Source organism: Eublepharis macularius, chromosome 1, assembly GCF_028583425.1.
Source record: "Eublepharis macularius isolate TG4126 chromosome 1, MPM_Emac_v1.0, whole genome shotgun sequence".
In the NCBI taxonomy this organism is placed as follows: Eukaryota; Metazoa; Chordata; class Lepidosauria; order Squamata; family Eublepharidae; genus Eublepharis; species Eublepharis macularius.
Window position 1 is genome coordinate 17,553,070 of NC_072790.1, and position 27,607 is coordinate 17,580,676.

The window sequence follows — 27,607 nt, forward strand, 5'->3', positions numbered from 1 at the left end:
TTAAAATCCAGTTTTTATTTGAAATACAGTTTTCCATAGGAGCAAGGTTAACACAGTATAAACCATTCATTGAAAAGGTAACAAAACTACGTAGGCAACAGGCACCGGCCACGTGCAGCTTGTTCAAACGAAGGCTTGTAAAAGGACGGTTTTAAAACCCACGAATGCTGAGGACGTTCCCTAAGCCATCTGTGAAAAAGGATCTTCATTCATACTCCAACAATATGACATCCGGCTGAAAGCCAGTAACTCTCATTTCTTCTCTTAAAATTCAGCTTCATGTAGTTTCAGTCACCTTCGTGGGAAAAAAAGAAACCAAGCTGTTCCAAACATCACAAAGCCTCTGTTCAGTTTCAGGCTATTCTTTATTGAAGCAGCCCCTTAAAGTGTGGCTGACATTAACTGAAAAAGAAACATTATCTGCATTAAAGATCAGGTTAAGGAAAAACAGTGCATTGTGTGCTACAGTTAAAGAGCGTATGTACTCTGTGTGGGTTTTTAACCTGCCAAAATGGGGGAGGGGAATGCTTCTATTTACCATACCAACCGTGGCTCATTGATTTACGGTACTTAAAACATGATTATATCTTTGCTTCTTCAGCACCCCCTGCACCTCAAGTCACATGACAGCCCAGGATTCTTATAAGTGACCGGTGAGGTGAGAAAAGAATCTAAGCTTTATACTTAGCCACGAGGCCCTGACCTGGGATAGCCCAGGCAAGCTCAATTGCATCAGATCTCAGAAGCTAAGCAGGGTCAGCCTTGGTTAGCAATTGGATGGGAGACCTCCAAGGGTTGCTATGCCGAGGCAGGCAACGGCAAACCACCTCTGTTCATCTCTTGCCATGAAAACCTCATGACTTGACAGCACTTTCCCACAAGCCCTTTCTTATTTCAGCCACCTTGATCTGTAATCTAAACTGACATCTGTAATGTGGACTGGACTGGATCCAAAGGACCTGCAGTGGAACGGGACACTTCTTACTAAGCCTCTTGAAATTCTGTTCCCTAGAGGTCGAGAGGGTCACCGGAACAGGAAGGCTGTGAGGTGGGGAACTGATAGCAATCACTGTCCCCTAGCAGCAATACTACTGACGAAATGGCGTCTTTGGATCCAACCGGCCAAAAGGCCCAATATGCTAGTGTCTGGATATATATACTCAGGGTTTTTTTTCAGCTGGAATGCAGTGGAATGGAGTTCCGGAACCTCTTGAAAATGGTCACATGGCTGGTGGCCCCGCCCCCTGATCTCCAGACAGAGGGGAGTTGAGATTGCCCTCTGCGCCGAGCGGCGCAGAGGGCAATCTCAACTCCCCTCTGTCTGGAGATCAGGGGGCGGGGCCACCAGCCATGTGACCATTTACTCCGAGGGCAACCCACTGAGTTCCACCACTTTTCCCAGAAAAAAAGCCCTGTGTACTCTCATACATCTGTAAAAGGTTGCCGTATCAGTTTTCTTTTAACAAGCTGAAAAACTAGCAGCTGAAAAGCAATTTGGGTAAGTTTTGGAAATACTTAATGTGCACTCTGCTATTGCGCAGAGGCTATCCAAAAACAGCTTTCCCAGGTAGGATAAAACCGCACCATTCCCAAATGAATTACTTCAACTAGGAATCTGCCTGGTTGAAATTAATGGTAACAGCCTCATAAACACAGGTATATAAGCGTGTGCAGTGCGTCCAGAGGGACGCACTGAAATTTCTAGCCCTCCCTCCGAAAAAAGGGGGAAAGGTAGATAAATAAGCCCTGAATAAAATAAAAATTCTTTTGCTTGGACTCAGTCTTCAGAGATTGGGGGGCAGCCTTTTTTTTCTTTTTCACAAGAATACAAGAGAGTAAAGCAGCCATGTGGACCACTGAAGAAACAATGCACTCAGGAGACCAATTTACTTCCTAACAGGGCAAAACGATGGAAACTAAGAAGTGGAACTTCCTTCAAGTATTATTTTTCCTAAATCTGAAACTTGTGTTTATTACGCATTTATCCTCTGCTCAGTCATTAAGGGACATTTTCTTGCTCACGAGCTGTCTGCTTTTGTGATCCACATCTGCCTAGTTTACATTTTTACGCTGGATTTAATTATTTTATTGATTGATAAGGACGTATTGTCATTGTTATGGTCTCTGACTGCAAGTAAGTTCATTCATTCATGTGCCTAGTAAAGCCTGTATTGGTGTGATTTTATTTACTCACAAAACACCTTTTCACCATACCCTTCCCTCCAAGTAGGACATGGATCTCCCCTCCATTTTATCCTCACCACAAACCCATGAGGTGGAGTAAGACAGGAAGTGGGAAGGAATTAGGGACAGCTGACTGGGAGGAAAGGAAGTTGAACTGGAAGCACTGGGAGGAAAGGAAGTACAACTGGAAGCACTGGGGAGGGAAGTAGAGATCTAGAGGGAACAGGCAAGAAGAGTGACCAGTGGTGGTGAAAAGAGTGAGATTCCTCCCCTGGAGAATCCCGCTTCCCATATTCTGGGCAGTAACCCCGATCGCATGCTCTCCATCTCATTCCATGCACATGCAAATGGGTTCCCTCTTTTGCTCACCCTTTTCGATGCCTCCGTCTGACCAGCTGGTTGTCGAACATCACAGCTCTTCCTCAGGCCGGCGTCCAAAGCATCCAGAGCTCCCAGAATCGACTCGTACAAGCAGTCGGCATTGCTTTCAAGCTCAATGGATTGTTTTGCAATCAAACGGAGGGTGTGCTGTAAAACTAGATAGCCAAGGTTTGTGTGTGGGGGAAAAAAAAGATTATTTACAACAGTAAAGCAGCAAGTATTTCTTGAGCTGTATTAGTTAGGCTGAAAACTTCTTTAGAAGCATAAGGTGAAAAGCTGGTTGTAAGTTGCAAACATTTCCCCCAGTGATAACTAATGCTTATTTCTAAACAGAAGCAGAGGGCAATCTATCTTTAATAAGGTCATAGATGCAGAGGAGTTAGCCGTGTTAGTCTGTAGTAGCAAAATCAAAAAGAGTCCAGTAGCACCTTTAAGACTAACCAACTTTATTGTAGCATAAGCTTTCGAGAATCACAGTTCTCTTCGTCAGATGCATCTGATGAAGAGAGCTGTGATTCTCGAAAGCTTATGCTACAATAAAGTTGGTTAGTCTTAAAAGTGCTACTGGACTCTTTTTGATTTTATCTTTAATAAGATAGCATGTGGGAGAGCCAGGGGAAGGAGTAGAGGATTACCAAATTTGTCAGGAAGGGGACCCAGTGTGGCATAGTGCAGTGGTTATGAGCACCAGGACCCTAATCTGGAGAGCACCGTTTGATTCGCCACTCCTGCGCTTGAAGCCAGCTGGGTGACCTTGGGTCAGTCTCACAGCTCTCTCAGAGCTCTCTCAGCCCCACCCACCTCACGGGGTGATTGTCCTGAGGATAATAGTAACACAGGACACCAAAATACTGGACAACACTTCCAACTACTTTGTCAGACTGCACAGGGAAGCCATTGAAATTCACAAGCATAAGCAAAACTTCAACATGAAAGAAGAAACCTTAAGAATGAACCGAGCATGGTTGCCAGTTCTGAAAAACACCAGGCTAACAAAACACTCTACACCCGACAATAGCCCTGCAGAGAAGATTAGCACATCAAGTACCAATCCATATGCAAAAGAACCTCCTCAGGATACAGTGAAGCCTCCCGCCATTAGCATTCCACACCCTGGGAAACTCTTACAGGATGACTCAGCTCAACCCCACCCCTCCTGAGTAGATACAAATAACCTACATCTTTTCCACACTGTGACACTGAGAGATCTCTGTCTTTTGGTGCTACACCTCTGAAGATGCCAGCCACAGCTGCTGGCGAAACGTCAGGAACTACAATGCCAAGACCACGGCAATACAGCCCGGAAAACCCACAACAACCAATAGTAACACACTTTGTAAAATGGGTGTTAAGTTGTCCTGAAGGGTGGTATATAAATCAAATGTTGTTATTGATACTGGCTAATAGTGATTTCGAGTCCACTTGCTATTAATTCTACGCTCACTCAGATGATAAGCTAATGAGCAACCCACACCTTCCAACTGACTACAGCCAAGCTTAGACTGATCTTTTATTCTCTCGCATTAAACCCTTCATCCATCTGTGGTGTAGTGGTTAAAGTGGCAGAACTCTAATCTGGAGAACCAGGTTTGATTCCCCGCTCCTCTGCTTGAAGTCAGCTGGGTGACCTTGGGTCAGTCACAGTTTCTAGGAGCTCTCTCAGCCCCACCCAATCCACAGGGTAATTGTTGTGGGGATAATGGGATAACTTTGTTGTGAGGATAATGAGGATAACTTTGTAAACCACTCTGAGTGGATGTTAAGTTGTCCTGAAGGGCAGTATATAAATCAAATGTTGTTGTTATTATAAAGCATTTAGATAGATGTAATAAGTGCATGGAATTGATGAATCCACTGAATATGATTTCCCTGTGCATATATTTGGGTCTCTGCTCAGCCCCAAGGTGGAAGAGGATTGCCAAGTTATCAAATTCATTTGCTAGTGAAGTGGCATGGAACAAACTGAACTTTCCTTTGCTTTCTAGGGTATGAGTGAATTTATAAGCTCCTTAACTCTTCAATCAACCAAAAATCTTTGTGTTCTGGAATACACATGAGAGTTATATGTATTTTTCAATGCTCCGGGCTCTCCAAGCCCACTCCATAAGCAATGTGCAGGCATGCTATGCAACACTGGACTGTTCAGCAACAAAAAACCTTAAGTAACAGACTAAATTTTGCCAGGAATTAAAGCTGGAAGCAGAAAAGCCAACAGAATGAATTCTTGCTGCATTTTTTACTTTTGGCCAGTAAAAGTTGTAACATAGAGCATAACCCAGGCAAAACTAATGGGCGTGTTTTCAAGCGTGTGGAGAAAGATGGTCTGATAGACACCTTGGGCTGCATCCTACAGTGTTCTTACACTAATGTAATGGCTGAGTTTACCTAACAGATAAGCAAGGCACTATGAAATGTCAATCATATCCAGGGCTTTTTTTCAGCCGGAAAGCAGTGGAGCGGAGTTCCAGCACCTCTTGAAAATGGTCACATGGCTGGTGGCCCTGCCCCCTGATCTCCAGACAGAGGGGAGTTTAGATCGCCCTCTGTGCTGATGGAGCGCTGGAGCAGCGCAGAGGGCAATCTATATTCCCTTCTGTCTGGAGATCAGGGGGCGGGGCCACCAGCCATGTGACCATTTTCAAGAGGTTCCGGAACTCTGTTCCCCCTCGAGTTCCCCCTGAAAAAAAGCCCTGAGTAAACTTAACAGTAATGAGATAAAGAAGACAACTTCTCTTGCGGGTTAGTAGGTGTTTACATAATAGAAAGAGGAGACTAAGAGCAAACAGACGGTTCTAGTAACAGAGGGAAGTAAATAGTGCGCCCCCTCCCCTAAACAAGGTACTACAATGCTATTGATTTTGTTCATAAATCAAATGGAGCTGACAGTGAGCAGTGAAATGTGGAAGGAATTATTTAGATTGGTGAAAACCAAAACAGATTGTGAAGAAATCCAAAGATCTCACAATTTAAGATGAGGTGGAAATAATGTGCTAAATGACATTCACCATAGTATAAAGTGAAGCATGCTGGGAGGAAATCCTAAATTACATGTAATTCAAAGGTTTCTGAACTGGCAGTGGCTGACCACAAAACTGATCTTCGGCCACGGTTGATGGCATAATGAAAATGTCAACCAACTGAGCTACTAGTAGCAGTGAGACATGCAAATTCTCTGCCAGGGATTATTAGAAAAGGAGTTAATTTTTTTTTTTTTAAACTGGCATTGTAGTGCCCTCGTATAGATTGATAACAACCTGAATAGCCAGAGTAGTCCTCTCGTGTCAGAGCTAGGAAACTAAGCAGGGTCAGCCCTGGTTAGTGCTTGGATTGGAAACCCCCAAAGAAGTCCAGGGTTGTTCCACAGAGGCAGGCAACGGCAAACCACCTCCGATCATCTCTTGTGGCCCATGAGGGGTCGCCATAAGCCAGTTGTCACTTGACTTTACTATTATTGTATAAATGCAGCCTCATTTGGAAAACTGCCTACAGTTCTTGCTGTCCCAGCTCAAAAAGAACGCTGAGAAAATGGAGAAAGTTCAGAAAACGATCGATGGGGCTGGGAATTCCTTCCCTACAAAGAAAGCCTTCAAGAACATGGGACTTTTCGTCTTAAACAAGGAGGATCAAGAGGAGGGCATGGAAATAGGTCAGTAGTTCTGCATTTTCTCTCTCCCTTTGCCATAATGCTAGAACATGGAGGGACCCGAAGACAGAGACGTGAGTCCTTCCTAATCAACAAGTAATTAAATGGGGGGGGAATTCACTGCCAGAAGATACAGTGTTTGTTGCAAGTTCAGACGGCTTTAAAAAGAGAACCAGAGACGCTTATAGTCCAGCAATAGCTATGAGTCATAATGGCCAAATGCCACCTCCATGTTCTGGGTTTCATCTACAGGAAGAGAATTGGGCTTTGTTGGCTGTCGAGGAGCATCGAGCTAGGCCCTGTGGGAAACAGTATGCCAGATTAGATAAACCCTGGAGCTCCTGTACATTTCAGTGCCAAAACTAACCATGTTGTCAGGTTTCCCCTTTTGAAACAAATGCTACATACATTTGGCTGGATCATCCATAGGATCTTTAAAATCATGAGGGCTAGTAACTTCAAAACCCTGGTGTCTGCAAAGGTATCTCAAGTCCACAAGTGCCATGCAAGCTAGCATGCTCCTCTTCCTACATCTTAGTGCTGTTATCGAGTTCCTATCTGCCAAAGTTTCTTCTTACCTGGTGAATTGGATGCTATACTTTTAAGGAGTCTTTCACCATCTTGCAAGACACTCTCTGTCAGCACCTGGTGGCTGGCTAAGTCCTTTTTAAGCGCCTGCAAAGAAAAGATGTGTTTAACACCTCCAGGGAGAGCGAAACTTCCCTGTTTTTCTTCTCTGCTGCAATCCACTGAGCCCCCCACCCCCACTGCTGCTCGTGGGGGTCAACTGATGCTCACAAATGACATGAGGAGCAAAGGGGCAGCTGGAGGTGGGAATTGGTGAAGAATTCACCCTCCCCTCTTTCACCAACAGTGGTGCATTTCTGCTGGCTTAGAAGGGAAACTTTGGATGCAACCACATGTTGAGGATTCAACTGCAAAGGTTTATTTTTTTTCCTTTTGCAAAAACCTGAGAATGTGCCCCCCCCCCATCTCAATTACTCTCCAATGCGGTTACATCCTGAAATACAAAAACAGGAGAAGTATAACAGCCTAGAGTTTTGCCATCGCTTTGCATAGCAGTCAACGAGATGTACACCTTTATGGGTGGACATAGTTTTAAACCAAATATAGTACCTATGTATGTTTATGAGTCAAATTATAGAAGGGAGCCAGAGCTTGTAGCCCGGTGTGGGCCCTGGAAAAGAAGACTGGATACAGGTCATGATCAATGTCAACCCCCATCACACACAAGGAGGCACAAAGAGAAGGATGTAACCCACCAAGGGCCAGCATAATATAGTGGTTAAAGTGTAGACTAGGTCTGGGAGACCTGGGTTTGAATCCTCCTCACTCTGCCAGCGACGTTTGCTGGGTGAACTTGGGCCAGTAACAGCCTCACTGCCTAACCTACCTCACATGGTTGTTGTGAGGATGTTTTGTGGGGGAGAAGAGAACAATGCATGCCACTTCAGGCCTCCGTTGAGAAGAAAGGTGGGCTATAAGGGCAGGCACCTTTTAAAGGGAGGAGGGAGAGATTTTATCTTGGTTTTAATTTGGTACTTTTAAAAATCTGTTTGTAAGCCACCTTGAGCTAGCTGTAAAGGTGGGATATAAATGCTTAAATGGGTAAATAAAAATAAATGAAGTAAATAATAAATAATTATGTTATCCAACCCTACTCTGGCAAATCCTATTTTTCTGTATTACATGAAAAGCACTTTGCACAGTTTCCACTACACATTGAAGGGGAGGGTACTAGAGAGAGAGAAAGAAGAGGCCATTTACCAGATAACTTTGTAATGATGCCTTAACACTTTCAACATCTGGCTTGGGTGGTATCCAGTTGTCAGTAACTTCCGCTATTTTGTGCAACCAATGAATCAGCTCTTCTAGCTGACAGCAAAATACCTTAGATGAATCATAATAAAGGATGCTGATTAGCAATGTTTGATAAAAGCACAGTTTCCCACGTGGTTGTCAAGCCACGAAGTTGCTAGCTTGGATCTAACCATTTCCCACTTTAAGACTGCAAGCGCAAGACTTTGGGATTTGCCATAATGCCATGACCCTCCGTAGAAATACAAACCAGCAAAGAGAGTATCACGGTAAACCGTAGCTATGCAACAAAGAACCCGTGAACACTTAATAAGAATCCCTCGGAATGATGACAATAAACATAAATCATACAACAATTGCTGAGTGTTTTACTGTAACCAGCATATAACTTAAACACTTCTGTTATCGTTCATACAAATGAAGCTAAACTTCCAAAGTAACTCTCTGTACTAGTACGGAGGTCAATTCTTAAATAGCTTCACATAAGGCAAACGATCTCATACAGGATGCATATGAATAAACCAACAAAGAGCAAGAGTGAAAAACTGTATCAGATGCCCAGTTGAGTGTCAATACAGAGTCCCTTGAAAGACTGCCCAGGAGAAGCAAAAGTCTATTGTAGCCCATTGTAGTCTTTTCCAGAGAACACAGGACTGGTGGAACAGAAAACTCCACAGCCCATCATGCGTCAGGGGCACTGTGCACTAGAATGTGTAATCTATGGTGATAACCAAAGAAATAAAATTTCAATTTGCAATTCTTCTACCTTTTTTCTAAAAAAACCTGTCTATTTTGATTCCTCAAGGCCTTCACATATTTTACAAACATGGACTTCGACCTTTGCAGACCTGAAACCAACAGAGCATGAGACCCAATGAACTGCAAGCATGTAACAGGAAGTTACGTGATGTGAGAATCATTTCTTTCCATTGTTCTTTGTTATTATTCATTTACTAGAAACAAAGCCCGTTGTGGGAAAGAATACAATGGGCTCTAGAAAGGTGAGAGTGGGTAGGAAGGCATTCCTTCCTCCTCCGTCACTGATCCCAGCCGGTGAAGGAGTGGGGTGGGCATTGCCACCTTCTTCGCTCCTAATACCAGCAGGGTTAAGGCAGAGGCAGGCATTACCACTTGCTCAACTCCTGATTCCAGCTCGCTGAAGGGGGGGCGGACATTGCCACCTGCTCCGCTCCTAATACCACCTCGGTTAAAGTGGAAGTGGGCATTCCTACCTGCTCCACTCCTAATACCAGCTGGGTTACAGCAGTGGGTGGGTGGGCATTACCACCTTCTCCACTTCTGATTCCAGCTCGCTGAAGGGAGGGAGGGCATTGCCACCTGCTCCGCTCCTAATACCACCTCAGTTAAGGTGGGGGATGGACATTGCCACCTGCTCCACTCCTAATACCAGCTGTGTTAAAGAGGGGGCCAGGCATTGCCACCTGCTCCACTCCTAATACCAGCTGGGTTAAGGTGGGGGTGGGCATGGCCACCTGCTCCACACCTAATACTGGCTGGGTTAAGGTAGAGATTGGGCATATTTACTTGCTCTGCTCCTCATCCCAGATGCATAAAGGGGGGCATTGCCACCTTCTCTGTGCCTAATATCAGCTGAGTTAAGGTGGGGGGCCAGCACTGCCACCTGCTCCGCTCCTAATAACAGCTCGGTTAAGGCAGAGAGTGGGCATTGCCACCTGTTCCGCTCCTGATCCAAGCTGGCTGAAGGGCGTGGGTATTGCCACCTGCTCTGTGCTTAATATCAGCTGGGTTAATGTAGGGGGCGGGCATTGCCACCTGCTCTGCTCCTAATACCAGCTGGGTTAAGGTTGGGGCAGGAATTGCCACCTGCTCCACTCCTAATACCAGCTGGCTGAAGGGGGGTGGGCACTGCCACCTTCTCCACTCCTAATACCACCTGCCTGAAGAGGGCGGGCATTGCCACCTTCTCCAGTACTAATACCAGCTGGGTTAAGGTGGTGGTGGACATTACCCCCCGTTCCACTCCTAATACCAGCTGGCTGAAGAGGGGGTGGGCATTGCCCCCTGCTCTGCTCCTAATATTAGCTGGGTTAACGTGGGGGTGGGCATTGCCATCTGCTCCACACCTAATACCATCCGGGTTAAGGCACGGAGAGGGCATTGCCACCTGCTCCGCTCCTGTTCCCTGCCTGGGCTTCCCACCATGTCATGTTTTCTGGAGCGATATGGTGAGTTACCTGGGCTTTCCTCTGCAGCAGCGCCCTCTGGTGGTGCACCAGGGTATAAAGTGAGTCATCTGAAACACGCTTACTCAATTATATAGTAAGATTAGCAACTATTTGTTGATTGTTTTAAACGAATGTTTTTGTTCCGGAAGCTACCCGGCTGGAATGGAATATATATTCCAATGTACAGTCATTAAAGTCAATTGAGAGAGTACTACCCACTTGTATCAGCAGTTGGTATTATCTAGACCTGCTAGTAAAGCAGAACTTGTGGAGTGGGATGTCAGCCCACTGTGTCCCCAGTTTTGTTCCTCGGGGGGGGGTCAGCAGATTTTCACGAGCAGCAACGGAGGCAACTACGGGGTCTGTGTTGGGAAGCAGGAATCAAATAAAACCCACTCTCCCCTCCAACAGCAGAAAGGCTCTTGCGTCATCAAGGAAATAGACAGTAGGATACAATCTAATAGCATACCGCTTGATATTGTAAAGAATGAGAACTCCACACACTTGTTTCAACAGCACGTTCCATTCAAGCATTGTGAGATGCAAGGGGTACAACTACGAGCCCATTCAGATTCTTACCAGAATGCTGAAACATACCTTAATACGCTGTGCAAGAGAGTCTCCGCGATGGGCCTCCTCCTCTTTTTGATGATCACTTCCAGTCTCCATGCATTCCATTCCTACAAAATCCCTTGCACCAGCGTTACCACTCACTCTCTCTGTGTTCAAACAGTCCTTACAGCTTTGATTACTCAGGTCTTCCTGAGAGCTGCCCGTACAACAAGAATCGCAATCTATTTCCCACTGCCTCTCATCACTTCCACGAACCTCCGGTGGAATGTACTCTCCGTTTACACCGAGGGATGGGAAACTGCTTTCTAAGTGGTCACGCCCAGGTTTCATTGTTAATGAGAGATCAGTCAGTTGCTGAGCCAACACCTCCAATTCCTTGAGCCGTGGCGGAAGAGGGAGATATTCCTCATCACTACAACATACATTCTGTAACGGCAACATCCTTGTAGAGCGTATGAAGCTACCAGCAGCATCTCTCCTTACGATACAGTCATGTTTGCTGGTGTTCTTTGTAGCATCATTATATTCCCTCATGTTGCAGCTTTGCTTCCTTATGTTGGTTGAATCAGATGAACATGGTCCAGAGCATCTAGGAGAGAAACTCTGCTCCAGGTCTCTAGAAAAAATGGTTCTACCAATAGAAGGACTGACATCCGCAAAAGACACTTTCCCAACAGGCGAAAGTCTGTAGTGAGAAACTGGAGCTGAGCGTTCAGACTTTTTCAAAAGGGGGGTCTGAAATCTCTGCGCACTCTGGACCCCCATAGCTTGATGCTCTTGGCCTGGTACACTCGTTGATTTCAAGGTACTCTCCGGTGAAACAGAAAGGCTGTCCAGGTCAATCCCCGAATCGTGGATGGAAGATTCACGCATTCCATACTTGAGGTTCTTTGCAAGTTTGTATTTTGGCCTTATGGGATACGTGTAATCAAGCAAGTCCTCATATTCTTTATTGGGGTTCCAGTGGGGGGACTGGCGGTCCGGCGAGGGTGGAAGGGAATCCGGTATCGCACATGCCCAGTAATCTGCCTGGAAGGAGGACATCTGCCTTACTTGTCCCGCTGGCGAACGGCAGTCCACAGTTATTTGCTTGGGTGTGCCTGTTATGGACGTTTCTTTGGAATCCGACAGTCTGTGCAGATGCCAAGATGGAACAGCGCCAGCAGCCGAGAAGCTTTTTGACCTTGTCTGGTTGTGTAGCTCACAATCACCATCTTCAGAAGTCTCTAAGGAAAGGCTAGTCTTTGAGAATAATGGTGTTGAGGCATCAAAACAAGATATTCTTTTACTAAGCAAAGCTTTTGGAGTAGACGAATAATTGAATGCTGTCTGGCTCTTACAGTCAGCATCAAGGTTGTGGAGGGATTCAATGGAGGGGCTGTAAAGTTTAGAATCCATGGTGGAGCATGGAAGAACCGCCGGGGGTTCTGCCGCACTTTGAAGCAGCTCTGCAGAATTCGAGCACTCGGCCGTTATCTGTGCAAAATGGTTTAAATGAGACATGCATTTTATCTCACGCAGCACAAAGGGGCGAACAAGACTGAGACTAGCTTACTCCAGTAACGCTAGCTTTGTTGACATAGTTTAGTTTTAGTTTAGTTTATTCGGTGTTTAACCCGGCCTCTCCACAAGTGGGCTCAGGACGGGGTACAACAGTCATAAAATACAATTACATAGCAGATTCTACAATAAAATTCAGCAATTAAAATTATATATATACAAAAACCTGATATAGTTGGCTACACATTCCTGCCCCCCGCATACAAAGACACATGAGGCGGCATTCATAACATAAGCAAACACAGAGATCCACCTCTTTAGGCGTGGCTTATTTTCTAGCTTGGTTCCAGTAAAGGGATTTCTGCAAATGGAAGGGGGAGGTTATTTTTGCCGATTTAATCCTCTCGCTGCAGATCTCCAACTCCCTCCCATGCTGTTTCTCTGGAGGGGGAGGGGTCTCCTCTCCCCCCCCCCCAGAGCAGCATTTCAGGGAGCTGCTGCAGAGGAGGGAGGTGGGGAAGTCCTGTTCCACAAACGGAAGTCTCTTCCATCCGAGGAAATCCAAGCCACTGTTTGGACATCATTTAAGAAAAAGACATCAGTGGCTGGTACCCTACTAGAAGACAAGTAGATAACGCAGCCCCCACCCCCAGAACAAAGGAGGAACAATTCAAAGAGGTTATGTGGAAACTTCAACCATTCTTTTTTCTCCATTTCCAAAGTTTACTGATTTTCAGAATGGCAATATAGCCATAAAGGCTAAAATACACAGATTTCACCCATTCATCCAATAATCAACCGTTCCTATCCCCGGACTTGTCCTATTAACATTTTAAAGGAAAGGAGAGGTAAGAAAGAGGGTGCAGTTCCTGACTAGGATCACAGCCCAAAAAGTGCATCACGCTTGCATAGATCTCTTATTGGAGAGGGGCCGTGTCTTAGTGCGAGAGCAGCTTCTTTGCAGGCAGAAGGACACCAGTTCAGTCCCTGGTATGTCCAGTTAAAAGGATTAGACAGTGGCTGAGGGGAAAAACCTCTCCCTGAGACCCTGGAAAGCCACTGCCTGACAGAGGAGACTATGCTGAACAAAAAAGAGGCAACCTCGGTACAGACTCAAACTCAGGGCTTTTTTTTTTGGGAAAAGAGGTGGCGGAACTCAATGGGTTGCCCTCAGAGAAAATGGTCACATGGCTGGTGGCCCCGCCCCCTGATCTCCAGACAGAGGGGAGTTGAGATTGCCCTCCGCGCCGCTCGGGCAATCTCAACTCCCCTCTGTCTGGAGATCAGGGGGCGGGGCCACCAGCCATGTGACCATTTTCAAGAGGTTTCGGAACTCCGTTCCCCCACGTTCCCCCTGAAAAAAAGCCCTGCTCAAACTACAACCAGAGGGGATACCCCACCAAGGAACCTCTCTGGAGAAATGCAAAACCATTACAAAAGCATATTTGACTGTAGTGTTAAATATAAAGTGCTCAAGTGCTTCAAAATCATCAGCATTTCTTCACCAGCATCTTTACCTGAACCATACAGTCTGGCAAAAATACAATACAAAATACAATATTGGATATTTAGCAATTTAGCATATTTCTCCAGAGAGGTTCCTTGATGGGGTTTTCTCTCTGGTTGTAGTTTGCCAGAAGAGACTGGCAAAACCCTGGTCAGAAGTATTCCTACTGTCCTTATGCCAAACACACACACAAATTGGTACCCGTGTATACTTGGCTACTCCCAAATTTATAACCCTTCCAGATACGGCACAAAACACACTAAAAGCAAAAATTCAATAGAAAATACAGCTCAGATGTTTACTCTGATGTGAATATAACATGGACGCATGTTACAAATATTCCTTGTTAAGAATATTCCTTCTTAGCCATGTTTTAGCAGCACTGCCAAAATATTCCTCTTTAAAATTCACTCACCTGTTGGTCCTTGGGGAACAAACCAACTCTGTTAAAACGAGGAAGCACTTCACTGATGCAAGTGGTCTTGCTAACGAGTGGCTTTCTCTCCACGTATCTTGCTTTTCTCTTGCAAAACCTGTTACAAGATATTAATGACACTTGATGGTGTTTTGGATTCCGTGGGGAAAGGGTAGGAAGTTTGCTAGTGGCTCCTTCTACAGCTCCAGGCTCTTCGCCCTCAGTTCCCTGAGGCAAGGGCTTTTCATCCTCCGCGTTAGAAAGCTGACAAACCTTTCCGACTAACTCAGAGTAGTCCCTCTCAATCTCTCCGTTATTCCACCTACCATAGCGCTTGGCTTTCACACTCAAAGGAGCATCTAAAGGAGATTTTTTTGCATCCAAAGCCATCTACAAAGCAGGTTTCTCCTCCGTCAGCGGTCAAAATATAAAATTCTTGCAACCTGAAATTAAAACCAGCAGGTAATTACCATTTGCCACCATTTTAACTCTATTTGATAAACACCATTTTAACTCTATTCGATAAAAACATTGGAAAAGTGCATCACATAGATATCAGCAGGGCTTTTTTTTCTGGGAAAAGAGGGGGTGGAACTCAAGTGGTGGAACTCAGGACTGCACAATGATGTCACTTTGGGTCAGCTGGAACAAGGGGTGGAGTTGTTAAAGTTTAAATTGCCCTCGGCGAAATTAGTCACATGGCCGGTGGCCCCGCCCCCTGATCTCCAGGCAGAGGGAGTTTAGATTGCCCTCCACTCACCGGCGTGGAGGGCAATCTAAACTCCCCTCTGTCTGGAGATCAGGAGGCGGGGCCACCGGCCATGTGACCATTTTCAAGGTGCCAGAACTCAGTTCCATCGCGTTCCCGCTGAAAAAAAGCCCTGTATATCAATATTCCTCAACCTTTTTGAGCCTTCAGGCACCTTTACAATTTCAAGATGGGATGGTGAGCACCACGCCAAAATGGCTGCCACAGGAGGCAGAGCCAAACAGAGCCTCACTTTAAGAACTGCAATAGGGGAATAAAAAGAAATAATGGGAAGCCTGAGTGAGGAGAGAGAAAGAGAATAAAAAGAAACAGATGAAACGAAGCGGAGGAGGGGGTGGGAGAAAGAGATGGAGGAATAAAAAGAAAAAAAGGAAAGTCTGAGATGGAAACCACGGGAAACTATTTTATCTGAATGGGGGCTGCCAGTATCCAGCCCTGCCTTGCAAGGGCTCCATCCATTTTCTGCAAAGCTTGGCAAGCAGCTTACTGGTGGGCCTCACATTGGGAAACCCTGCTATATACACTGATTTGCAAACGAGTCCCGCCATTTTCAGTAGCATTTACTCCAAAGTAAATGTGCAGTGCATTGCAGCCTCAGTGATATTAAAACTCAGGAAAATTTACCTTCATGCGTAAGATCAGGTTTTACATATACTCATCTTTAAAAATAGCCTAAACCTTGGAGTAGAACAAAGACTACTCATCTTCAGAAATCAAGACCTGGGTGACTGAATCAGTTAACATTTAAATTTGATGATTAATTTTTTAAAATAACTTAAAGTAAATGTTCTTTGTTTGAAATCAAACCTCTAGAGGCGACAAGAAGGTGTGAAGCTGAATTTTTAAGTGTTAAGATGACAGTGAGGACCAATCCAGAAGTTTTAGCACTCAGACGGATTTTGTAGGCCGTTCTGTGAGCACAATGAGAAATTAGATCTACAGCCCCTTCATCTATATATATAAAGACAAGTGTCTTGACTGACTCATCAATGCCCATCCCAAACCCCTGGGCCTAGAAACCTGATATTTGGGGAGGACGTTCCTTTTGTGGTGTAGAGGCTCACTAAGAAGGGATTTTAAGAAATTCGCCCCCTAAGGGGGTAAAAAGGGGCAAAATTTGATTTCCCAAAGGGATACAGCCACTGTGTGGCTGGCAGGTTGCCCACTGCCAGCTCAGCCACACTTCCCTGATTGGGCCAGTCTCCCCACCATTTGCACCTCATTTGCATATGCCATTGGGGCTCACAACATTCCACACCTCATCCCCCTTCAAGACAGTTGGAACACAGAGGTCATTTGCATATGCGGCCTGATTGGTTCTCACGCCCCACATTCTAAACAGTATGCAGTTACTATTTGGAGTCATTGAATGTGTCCTGAGGTCAAATGCACCTCCCAATCAAAAATATTACATATCCATAAGTATTATAATTGCATTTAAAGTAGTTAAATACCATAGCAAAGCACGGCTATCAAGCTAGTAGGTCATAAACATGACTTGCAGGATTTGAGTCCTGTGGGACCTTAGAGACCAACAAGATTTTCTGGGTATAAGCTTCAGAAGAAAGGAGCTTTGACTCTCAAAAGCTTGCATTCTGAAAATCTTGTTGGTCTCTAAGGCGCCACTCAAATCCTGCTGTTCTACTGTAGACCAACACAAGCTACCCACCTAAAACAATAAACATGACTTGCTATCAGACCTTTCCCCCTGTCTCTGGAACAAATCCGGATCACAGATTGTGCTCAGTCCGCACAATCAACTTAGCCCTTGTGAATGTGCTCCCAGAAGTGTGTCAACAAAGCCGCCTTAGGAGAAGACGAAATATCACACACAGCCGGCCATCAGAGCCCCTCCTCTCTTCCTCCTACAAAGAGCACACCCTGCTTCCCTTCCTTCCGCGGGCCCACTGTATCGACACAGGACAGGAAAAGCTTTGCTTCCACTTTCTTGTAAAAAACATCTTCCAACAGCAGAGATCTCTAGCCACAGGGAAAAAACAGAGTCCCTGGGAAAGAAAGCTGCCTTTTACTGAGCCAGACACCCTTGGTCTATCAAGGCCTGTATTGTTCCTAATGTGCTGCCCACCAATTAGGGTTGCCAACCTCCAGGTGGTGGCTGGAGATCTCCTGGAATTACAATTGATCTCCATTCCACAAAGATCTGATACCCCGAAGAAAGTGGCTGCTTTGGAGGGTGGATTTAGGGTTGCCAGGTCCTTACACCCTCCCGGCGAGAGGCGGGACCTGGCACTTACCTCACATCTCCAGGAGGTCTTTTCCCAGTGTGCATGTTTTTTCCCAGCGTGCATGTGCCTGGTGCTTGCGTGATGACGTCACTTCTGGGAAGTGTCATAATCATCCAGCCATAGTTGTGCTCCTGCAATTAGCGCAGGGTAAATTCAGCCTGCTTGGGGCCAAAATTGGCCCCAGTAAATCATGAGAGCCCACCTGTGGCCAGCACAACTATGTTACTTTGGAAAGTGACGTCATTGTGCCCTGCTGGGAGTGTGCCTGGTGCGCACTCTTCTGGGTTGCCTGCCAGTGGTGGGCAATTGCTGGGGGGGGCGGGTTTTGCAACCACCCGCCGATCACCAGCAATCAGGGGGCAACTGGGCAAACCCCTCAGAGACTGCCCATCACCAGCAGACAACTGAGGAGCCTAGGAGGATTCTATGGCATTATACCCTGCTGAGGTTGCTCCCCTCCCCAAACCCCGCCCCCTCCAGGCTCCACCCCCAATATCTCCAGGGGAAAGGAGACAGGCTCACCCGTGTCTCCCCAGCCCGCCCCCCGCCATAGCTCCAGTACAAATTAGAGACCTTGAGGGGGCTTCCATCTCCGCTCTAAAAAGTACTGGAAGGATCTGTGTCCACTCTCGTTTGGTGCTAAGAATGACCAGCTGTTGCATCTGGAGTCTCCATCAACGCGATCCGTGAGCCCAGGCGGCCATTCTATTTTTACTCTACAGCCACTCAAGGCTTGTGACAGAAGTGAGTTACATGATCCACAATGTCAAGTGACCTTAGACAGCATCATCTCAAGCAACACTGTAAACAGACCACGATCACTGGAAGCAAGATAATTCCAGACGGGTCGCTGTATTCATCTGTAGCAGAAGAGCAAACCGGGAGGCAAGCGGCCCTGTCAAGACCTGCAGAAAAAACCCTAACATGAGGCAGAGCTCACTTCATCAAATGCAATGGAGCATGAATACACTGGACCTGTCTATATACACAACAGAAAGGTGAGCAGGGGATGCTACAAATGTATGAGGAGCTACAAGTGGAACGTTTTTCTACAAGTGTCTTTGCACACTTCAAAAACAACCCATCTGTCTTTGCATGTACATTATGCAAGGACAAATGAATTAATGCTTCCCGTATTGCTACGCTAAACTGGCAGGCAATTAAACTACCAGGGCACAGTGAAGAGGCATGGAGTTTTAGAAATGGAAACTTATTCCCTCTTCCCCAGCCTCAGAAAGAGTGACAGGGCGGAAAACAACAGAGGCTCTCGTGGTTATGAGCACAAAAATGAAAGGACCCGAGTCCACCCTAAGTTCCAAATACTCTCACCCGAATTTAGCAGTCATACACTCTTTTTATGTTTAATAAAGTGCAATATGCTAATGGTGTTGCTTACAATCTAACTTTCTCAAACTCATAACCTGAAAGGCACAATCCACTCCATGCATACCCCACAAATCCTATGTAAATATTTGCACAGATATCCTGCACAGATATCCTGCACAGATATGTAAATATTTGCACAGATATCCTGCACAGATATGTAAATATTTGCACAGATATTTGCACAGATATCTTGCCATATACAAATGGCAAGAACCAAGTGCTGATGTATACATGTCAATTACGAAATGAGCAACTACCCTCGAAAAATACAAAGAGAGGAAATATAATGTCCAAACAAGACCGTTCTTTTATAAGGAGTCCAATCCAAAATGCTCACGTGCCTCAAGGTAAGTACTCTCTGGTAATATTTATAATATGAAGTCTCTCTGGTTTGATGTTCCTTTATACTTCCTGTGTAAACTTCCACAGGTATGTGGTCCTACAGAATGCACAGCTCTCCAACTCCTGTTCCTCCAGTCCCCGTGTTGGGGGGAGAATTCGGGGCAAGGCTTCTCCCCACAGGTGGCTAGCTTCATTCCTGTTTCGTGAATCCTTTTTCAAGGAAATTGCACATATTCCAAAGTTCATTCCTACCCTACATAAGCACAATAATAAATATCATACAATATCATAAAGCCCATATTTCTTCCCAGTCAAAAGAAATTCTTCCTCCATGGAGTATGAGTGACGGCAATGAGAGACCTTCGGTTTATTTGTTTACCAAAATTGGTATGCCGCCCTTCTGCCCAGTCAAGTCCACCTGAGTCTCCCTAATAGATCCAGAGGAGTTAGCCATGTCTGTAGTCGCAAAATAGTAGAGAGTCCAGTAGCACCTTGAAGACTAACCAACTTTATTGTAGCATAAGCTTTCAAGAACCACAGCTTCGTTACTCTGAACTGCCCTTATATACTGCCCTTCAGGACAACTTAACGCCCACTTGGAGTGGTTTATAAAATGTTATTATTATCTCCACAACAAACACCCTGTGAGGTGGGTGGGGCTGAGAGAGATCCAGAGAGCCGTGACTGACCCAAGGTCAGTCACCCAGCTGGCTTCGAGGAGTGGGGAATCAAACCCGGCTATCCAGATGAGAGTCCTGCCGCTCTTAACCACTACACTAAAGACAGCACCGTAACTCTCTGGGAACAAAGTGATCTTGAATCAGAAGAATTTCAATCGGGACTAAAATGCTGAGCTCTAAGCATTCTATGGATATGGTAGAGCGGCAGGAGAACGTGGTTTTGATCAACAGTGCCCAGATACCAAGTCCAAGACGAGAAAGCATGAAAGATATATAGTAAATGCTTCATAAATTTTACAGGGCTCAGCAAAGTGCACTTCCTTCTATTATCCAACTACTTCCCCGTGCACAAATAATAAAAAAGTCACCAAATGAGGATCATTATATCACATCACGCACAGATCACATGGTGACATAACAGGAGGACAGGCCCCAATGTTGTACAGAAAGGCCAGGTATGAAGGGCCTTTCCAGTGGATTGGTTTATTACACAATGATTGAACAGCCGCAACTCTTGTCATTTTGGGACAGTCAGATATCCCAGAGAGAGCATTTCTTTTAAAGAGGAACTCCCTGTTTTCCTGGCACTCACAGCACTGTTTTGGCTTCAAACTTCTGGAACTCCATTCCCCAGGGAGATTCATGTTTCCCCCTCTATTGTGGTCTTTCGCCAGCTGGTGAAGTCTTTTCTGTTGCATCTGGCATAATTCCAACAATGGTGATTGGCCCTCCTTCCTGTTCTTGGGGTTGTGTGTTTATTGAAATATTATGTACTATTTAAATGTTGTTTTAAAGGCAACCTTAAATCTTTTTTAAAATGTTTTAATTTTTTTAATGTATTATTTGCCACATTGAGTAGAAAGGCAGGATACATATTCGACTATATAAAAGGCTAAGTGTATTCAAGACAACTCACTTCCTACCCTGGTGTGCCACCAGAGGGCACTACTGTGGAGGAAAGCCCAGGTGAGGCAGCCAGACCTCCAGAGAGTGCGCCACAGCGGAAGGCCCAGCCCGGGATCCGGCTGGGATCAGGAGCGAAGCAGGTGGCAATGCCCGCCCTCCGCTTTCACCCAGCTGGGAGCAGGAGGGGAACAGGTGGCAATGCCCATCCCCCACCTTCACCCAGCTGAGATCAGGAGCAGAGCAGGTGGCAATGCCCGCCCCCCGCCATCACCCAGCTGGGATCAGGAGTGGAGCAGGTGGCAATGCCCGCCCCCCGCCATCACCCAGCTGGGATCAGGAGTGGAGCAGGTGGCAATGCCCGCCCCCCGCCATCACCCAGCTGGGATCAGGAGTGGAGCAGGTGGAAATGCCCATACCCTCTTCACCCAGCTGAGATCAGGAGCAGAGCAGGTGGCAATGCACACACCCTGCCATCATCCAGGTGGGATCAGGAGTGGAGCAGGTGGCAATGTCCACCCCTGCCTTCAGCCAGCTGGGATCAGGAGCAGAGCATGAGGCAATTCCCACCCCCCTTCACCCGGCCTGGATCAGGCATGGAGCAGGAGGCAATGCCTGTCCCTTCTTCACCCAGCTAGGATCAGGAGTGGAACAGGTGGCAATGCCTGTCCCTTCTTCACCCAGCTAGGATCAGGAGTGGAGCAGGTGGCAATGCCTGTCCCTTCTTCACCCAGCTAGGATCAGGAGTGGAGCAGGTGGCAATGCCCGCCCCCCCTTCACTCGGCCACAATCAGGTGCAGAAGAGGTGGCCATGCCTGCCTTGCCTTCATCCAGCTGGGATCAGTGATGGAGGATGAAGCAATGCCTGCCTCTGCCTGCCCGCCCACCTCTTTCTAGAGCCCATTGCATTTTTTCCCACAACGGGCTTTGTTGCTAGTACTTTAAGTACTTTAAATAAATAAATATTGTGGCACTTCAATTCCCCAGCATGCACAGACAGTCTTTGGCATTTCTGAAGCAAGTTCTGTGTGGAATGTGATGTTGCATGAAGTGAGTGAGTTAGCAAAACCGACCGGCTAGTAGCCTGGATAATTCTAAAAGGTTAGCTGTGTTAGTTTAGCACAGCTAAATAAAAAAGAAGCCCAGCGGCACCTTAAAGCCTAACAATATTTATTCCAACATGAGCTTTCATGAGTCAGAGCTCACTTCCACTGATGCATACGGGAAGGAAATCATTTCACACGCAAGCCGCTGGAACGGATGGAGCTTTTTATTAAAAATAAAGGCCCCCAAACTTTTCCAGACTACAAAGTTATTTTGGAAAAACAGAAAGAGAGAGAGACTCTCTTGTGTGCACATACATCACTGTGAATTCATCTGTGAGCCCTGTTGCAGTACTCACAAATAACACACCATTTAAAATCAATGTGCCATCACACATGAAACACAGGAAAATATATTTTCACCATTCTCACTGTACGACTACAGTGTACCATGGGGGAAACACATCCACATCGATGCACACGCTGAAAACAACTCTAAGTAGGAGCACTCCTTTCTAACAGTAGGAAAGAGCAAGAGTCCAGTAGCACCTGTAAGACTAACAAAATTTGTGGGAGGGAAGGAGCTTTCGGGAGCCACAGCTGTAGCAGACAGACAGGCTAACATGGCTACCTATCTTGATCTCTCTCCTTTCTAACCGTTTGCCCCGCACTGCCGAAATGTATTGATATTCCAATTCCAGGGATTTATTAAGCACTGTTCTGGTCACATCACATCTCCTCATGTTACCACTGTGGCGCACGACTGGTTGCAGTTAAACATTCAACAGGGACCCGACCGGCCAGATCTTTACTGCCTAAGGAATGTCTCAAGCAGCGTGGAATATACACAAACTTGCAAAGACGACAAGCCTTCCCTCTCACTGTGTGTGTTCAGCTCCAGTGACTGGAATGCCCCCGGAGGTGAGCTTTAATTGAGCCTCTGTCACTCCTTTGCTGGGCAAACAACTTGCAGCATTTTCTCTGCTATTTTTTCATGGTCCCAAAGGCCACTGAAAGGCCTGTTTTTCAAAATCATTAGCCTCTCAACAATACAAATGACATCATTTCACTTTGAAACGAATAATTATTAACATCAATAACATCAATATCATAAAGTCAACCAGTTGAGCAGGCAACACTCCTATCTCCAGCCCCCCCCCCCTTTCAATGGTTACAATTCCGTAATCTGTCTTGCCCACACCGTGCACCGATCCTTTCATACGGCCTGTCCGAGGAGGTCAGGAGAGCCCCCCCTCCTGGCTTTCTGCAAATGATGCAAAACCAAACTATTCAAAAAGGCTTTTGTATTGTAGGGAGGGGCTCTCAGATGTTAAGGACCATAGACCATAGACTTCACCACTATGTTGCCTTATGTACTACCTGCTGTCTTAAATATGGGCTCCTATGAGCTACTTGTGCTTCATGTGGTCTAATATCAGCCCTAGAATTGCTTCTGTTTCATCACTTCTTCAACTCTGTATTGGATTCCTGCTAATGTTCTGTCTTTGTAAAATTGTGTTTATTTACCCTATGGCACTGTTTATGGAAATGTCCTTGATATTGGCTGTACTGGTCTCATACTGTGTAATCCGCCTTGAGTTTCAGTGAGAATGGCAGACTATAAATGACATAAAATAAAAATAATACATCTGGTCACTGTTTTATGCAAGCAGGGAAACATGCTTGTTTTCCAGCTTCAGTATTTACAATGGGAAATAGAGATTACTTTGAGGGCTCATGCATACTAAAGTTGGAAAACACGCACAGTTGTTGCTCTGTTCCCACAAAACAGCAACTGTGCTTACTGGTGGTTAGCAAGCTTCCCTGTTATAAAGAGGCTGAAATATCAACCTTGTAATGATTGAGGAGGGCACCAGAGAAAGGGAGTTTAAACCATGGGAACGATCACATAAATCTGCTGTTTCGAAAGACAGCAGGTGGCAAGAAAGCAAACGGTTTGTGAAAATTAAAGTGGATCTCTCAGCACCATTGTGACTCTGTAAGGATTAGGGACGCACACGGACCCGTGGGAAGAAACTATCTGGCCCAACTCAGACATACAATTGAGCTAAAGAAGAGAAAACAAGGCCCACCTGCCCCGTCAACAGGCTCTGCTTGCCTGCCTCAGTCCTGATTTTAAATATGAACATGATGCTGCAAAGAAAGAAGATCTCACCAGCACAATTTTCATGCACCCAGAATCTCTTTTAAGTCTGACAAAGTGAGCTTTGATTCATGAGAGCTCATGCCCTGGAAAACTAGTCGGTCTTTAAGGTGCTACTGGACCCAAATCTTGCTCTTTTAAGCCTGTATTCCAAGCTGTTTTGTGCATGCAACTTCACCATGCTAGAAATGACATTTCCAGAAATGTTGAAAGGGGAGGGGGTTTGTCCTGGGGGGGAACAGAAATTTGGGGAGAAACTGAAATATATGCAAGACTTTCTTATCAAACCTAAAACTTATTTCACTGCTTTAACAGCATAAATGTGCAGAGTTTATATAGCATGTAAAACTGTATAATTTGGCCTATTTCTGGAATTTACACTTTAGCTTTCTAGAAACAGAAGTAGATACACCTGATAACTGAGAGCCAGAACCACAAACTGCTGCACCCTATGCTACCTTAGCATAACTATTTTAGTTTTTGCTGTCTGTGAGGTAAGAACAAACACAAGTTGAAATTAGAAGATTTTTTCGTTGTAAACAAAAAGAAGTGTATTATTTGGACAACTCTACTGTGGTAGCCATGTTAGTCTATGCAGCAAAACGAAACAAAAACCCAGTGGCAACTTATTGTTAATCTTTAAAGGTGTCACTGGACTTCCAATTTATTTGGACAGAAACCATTTCAGGCAGTCACAATAGGTCTTGCGGCCTGTTCAGATGTCAAGTTAAACTTTATAACGTCGAAAACATTGAACCCAGACACCCAGGGCTGAGAGCCTCACGGTACACTGGTATGCAAACTCTGCATGCATAGCAACACTGGAGGCATGGCAGCGCAATTTAAACAAGATGCCACGAATACGCAAGGTCCCTAGGGTAAATTCTCCTTGCCCGTCAGCATGACAGTTAAAACAGGTCTCACACTTGAAAATTTCTGGCTCTGTTCCAATAGTGGACGGCCAGCTGTTAAACACAGTGCCTGGTCTCAATTTAAGCACAGATCCAGAGGAGTTAGCCATGTTAGTCTGTAGTTGCAAAATAGTAAAAAGTCCAGTAGCACCTTGAAGACTAACCAACTTTATTGAGGCATAAGCTTTCGAGAACCACAGCTGTCTTCGTCAGATGCATCGCATCTGACGAAGAGAGCTGTGGTTCTCGAAAGCTTATAATTCAATAAAGTTGGTTAGTCTTAAAAATTTAAGCATGACTCTTTAAATGTAAAATCAAAAAGAGTCCAGTAGCACCTTTAAGACTAACCAATTTTATTTTATTGTAGCATAAGCTTTCGAGAATCAAGTTCTCTTCATCAGATGCCTGATCCGAACTGGTCAAATACAGAAGAGGAGGGGAGGAGAAAGAACAGGACATATATCACAAGAAGACAGAATGCAATTAGTGTGAAGGCAATCAAAACATTCCTTTGCTTGTAAATGTAAACATCTCCTTTTGGTGTGGAGTCAGTTTGCCGCAGTGAAGGTATACAATTCCTATGTAGTATAAGCCCTCGATAACCACAGCTCTCCCTGCCAGCTGCATCTGACAAAGAGAACTGTGGTCCCCGAAAGCCCACAGGCACTCAGGCTGAGATAATTGACGGCTTTCGGGGACCACAGTTCTCTTTGTCAGATGCAGCTGGCAGGGAGAGCTGTGGTTATCGAGGGCTTATACTACATAGGAATTGTATACCTTCACTGCGGCAAACTGACTCCACACCAAAAGGAGATGTTTACATTTACAAGCAAAGGAATGTTTTGATTGCCTTCACACTAATTGCATTCTGTCTTCTTGTGATATATGTCCTGTTCTTTCCCCTCCCCTCCTCTTCTGTATTTGACCAGTTCGGATCAGGCATCTGATGAAGAGAACTTGATTCTCGAAAGCTTATGCTACAATAAAATAAAATTGGTTAGTCTTAAAGGTGCTACTGGACTCTTTTTGATTTTGCTACTACAGACTAACACGGCTAACTCCTCTGGATCTTTAAATGTATTCCAGCATCAGCTCTTCTACTCTGAAGTGATGTTCAGCCTCCTTCTTCTACGCTGAAATATGGAATTTAGCCAGCCACTGAAGCCAGGCACCAAATCATATGGTCCACAGCAGACAGCAGGCAATGAGTTTTGACCTAAGCTTTTATAGAAGCATAACAAATGCATATGGAAGGGTAGTAATAACTGAAAAAGAGCAAGAACTCAGGATCTGAGTGTTAAGGAAAAATTTCTTAAAGGTACTCCGCGTTCAGATTATGTTTCCCAATAGTCATCACCATGAGTAATCAGGACACCAAAAATTGTGATCCGTAAAGAATAATGAGTTTTATTGACATAAAACCCAGATGCAGTGCCATGTTCCGACACATGCATAAAGATCAGCCACAGCAGAGAATCTTATGTACTCTCCAAAGTTAATTGTTTACAGAAAAGAGATAAAATTGCTATACAAAACTAGATACAAACAATTCTTCAGTATCAAATTCTTCAGGAGACATGGCACCAATACAGGCCTGATTGACAAGGTAGTAAACTCCCTCTGTAATATAAACATGTTACATGTCTGGTGCCACACGGGAATCTTGGGTGTCTTCCTGAGAGGGTGCTTATCCAAGGTAAAGTACAAAATCAGAACAAGAGAGATACTGGCCTTGCAATAGGGCTCTCTAACCACAGTCTCAGTAGGAATCTGCTTACATAGGAATAACTTTTGCCTTCTGTGCGAACGGTCCACTCCAATAAATGCTCATACATAGGCCTTTTAGAGTAGGGGTCATAGCAATTCCCTAACATAGAGGTTAGTGGTCGAGTAGCATCTCAGAGACCCAGGTTCGAATCTCCACTCTGCCAGGAAAGCTCAGCGGGTAACATTGGCCCAATCACACAATCTCTACCTAACCTACCTCACAGGGTTGTTGTGAGGATAAAATTCAGATGATGTCAACAGCCCTTTGGGGAGAAAAGAAGGGCATAAATGAAGTAAATAAATAAGAATAAAAACATTTGTTGTGTTCGTTCATAAGGTTGAAAAAAGTCACCCTTAGCTGTCTTATCCAAATTTGCAACCGCAGATGTGTAGAGATCAGAAAGGCAGAGGAAGCCGTTTTTCGCAATAAAATATGGATCCCACCTTCTGTCAAAAGCAACAGGTGATAAAGGTGATAACTTTCTGGGGGGGGGTGGCTTATCACGCGACTCCACCCCATTCCTCTGCATGCAAATGAGCCCGCCTTTGCAGAAAGGTTACTCTTTCGGAAGGCGAATTCCACGCATTCTACGAGCAGAGGGAGGAAGGCGGCAGCGGAAAAAGAGACTCGCCCTGCGCAGCTGTGGCCTCGTCAGTTTCACTCGCCCGGGGACGCGGAGAGGGCGAAAACCAGGGGGGCTTCCCGGGCTGCATCCTGCAAGCCGGGCTGGGCTCTCCAGGAGGGGATCGCGAGGCGCCTCTTCCGCAGGAAGGCTTTTAAAAGCAGCCCTGCAACAGTCCGAATGTTTGGCTTTGTTCTCACAACCGAAGCGAGAAGGCCAACAAAGGGAAGGGGAAAGTGTGAGCGGAGGCTGTGCCAGTTGTTTTTCGGTTGCAAACACCAACAAGCATGCAGCCTCCCCCCCACCTCCGAAACACACACAAACAAACACACACACACACACATAGAAACGCGGGGCCTGATTCTGACTGCACAAAGTCGCACTCGTCCCCCTGAAAGCAGAGCAGCAAATTCAGAAACGCCCCCCCCCCCCCCCAGCACTGAAGAAAGGAAGTGACTCCTACCTGCCTCCGGCCTGAAACTGCACTCCAAGTCGGAGGGGATCCTCTGATCTCTTCCCCCCCC

The 27,607-nt window shown here is 45.6% G+C and overlaps 1 protein-coding gene across 2 annotated transcripts; it reads right to left on the reverse strand.

The window, feature by feature from the left end:
• CEP68 (centrosomal protein 68) lies at positions 1–27,607 on the reverse strand. Of its 2 annotated transcripts, none has more exons than XM_054981027.1 (7): positions 27,547–27,607; positions 14,250–14,692; positions 10,852–12,303; positions 7,997–8,119; positions 6,787–6,883; positions 2,554–2,720; positions 1–295 (listed from the first exon to the last, which is right to left on the reverse strand). In XM_054981027.1, the coding sequence occupies exons 2-7, from the start codon at positions 14,637–14,639 to the stop codon at positions 278–280; spliced, it is 2,247 nt and encodes a 748-aa protein (XP_054837002.1). In that variant the 5' UTR covers positions 14,640–14,692; positions 27,547–27,607; the 3' UTR covers positions 1–277. The 2 variants fall into 2 exon arrangements, with proteins under 2 accessions (XP_054837002.1, XP_054836921.1); XM_054980946.1 differs by having other exon boundaries at positions 1–402.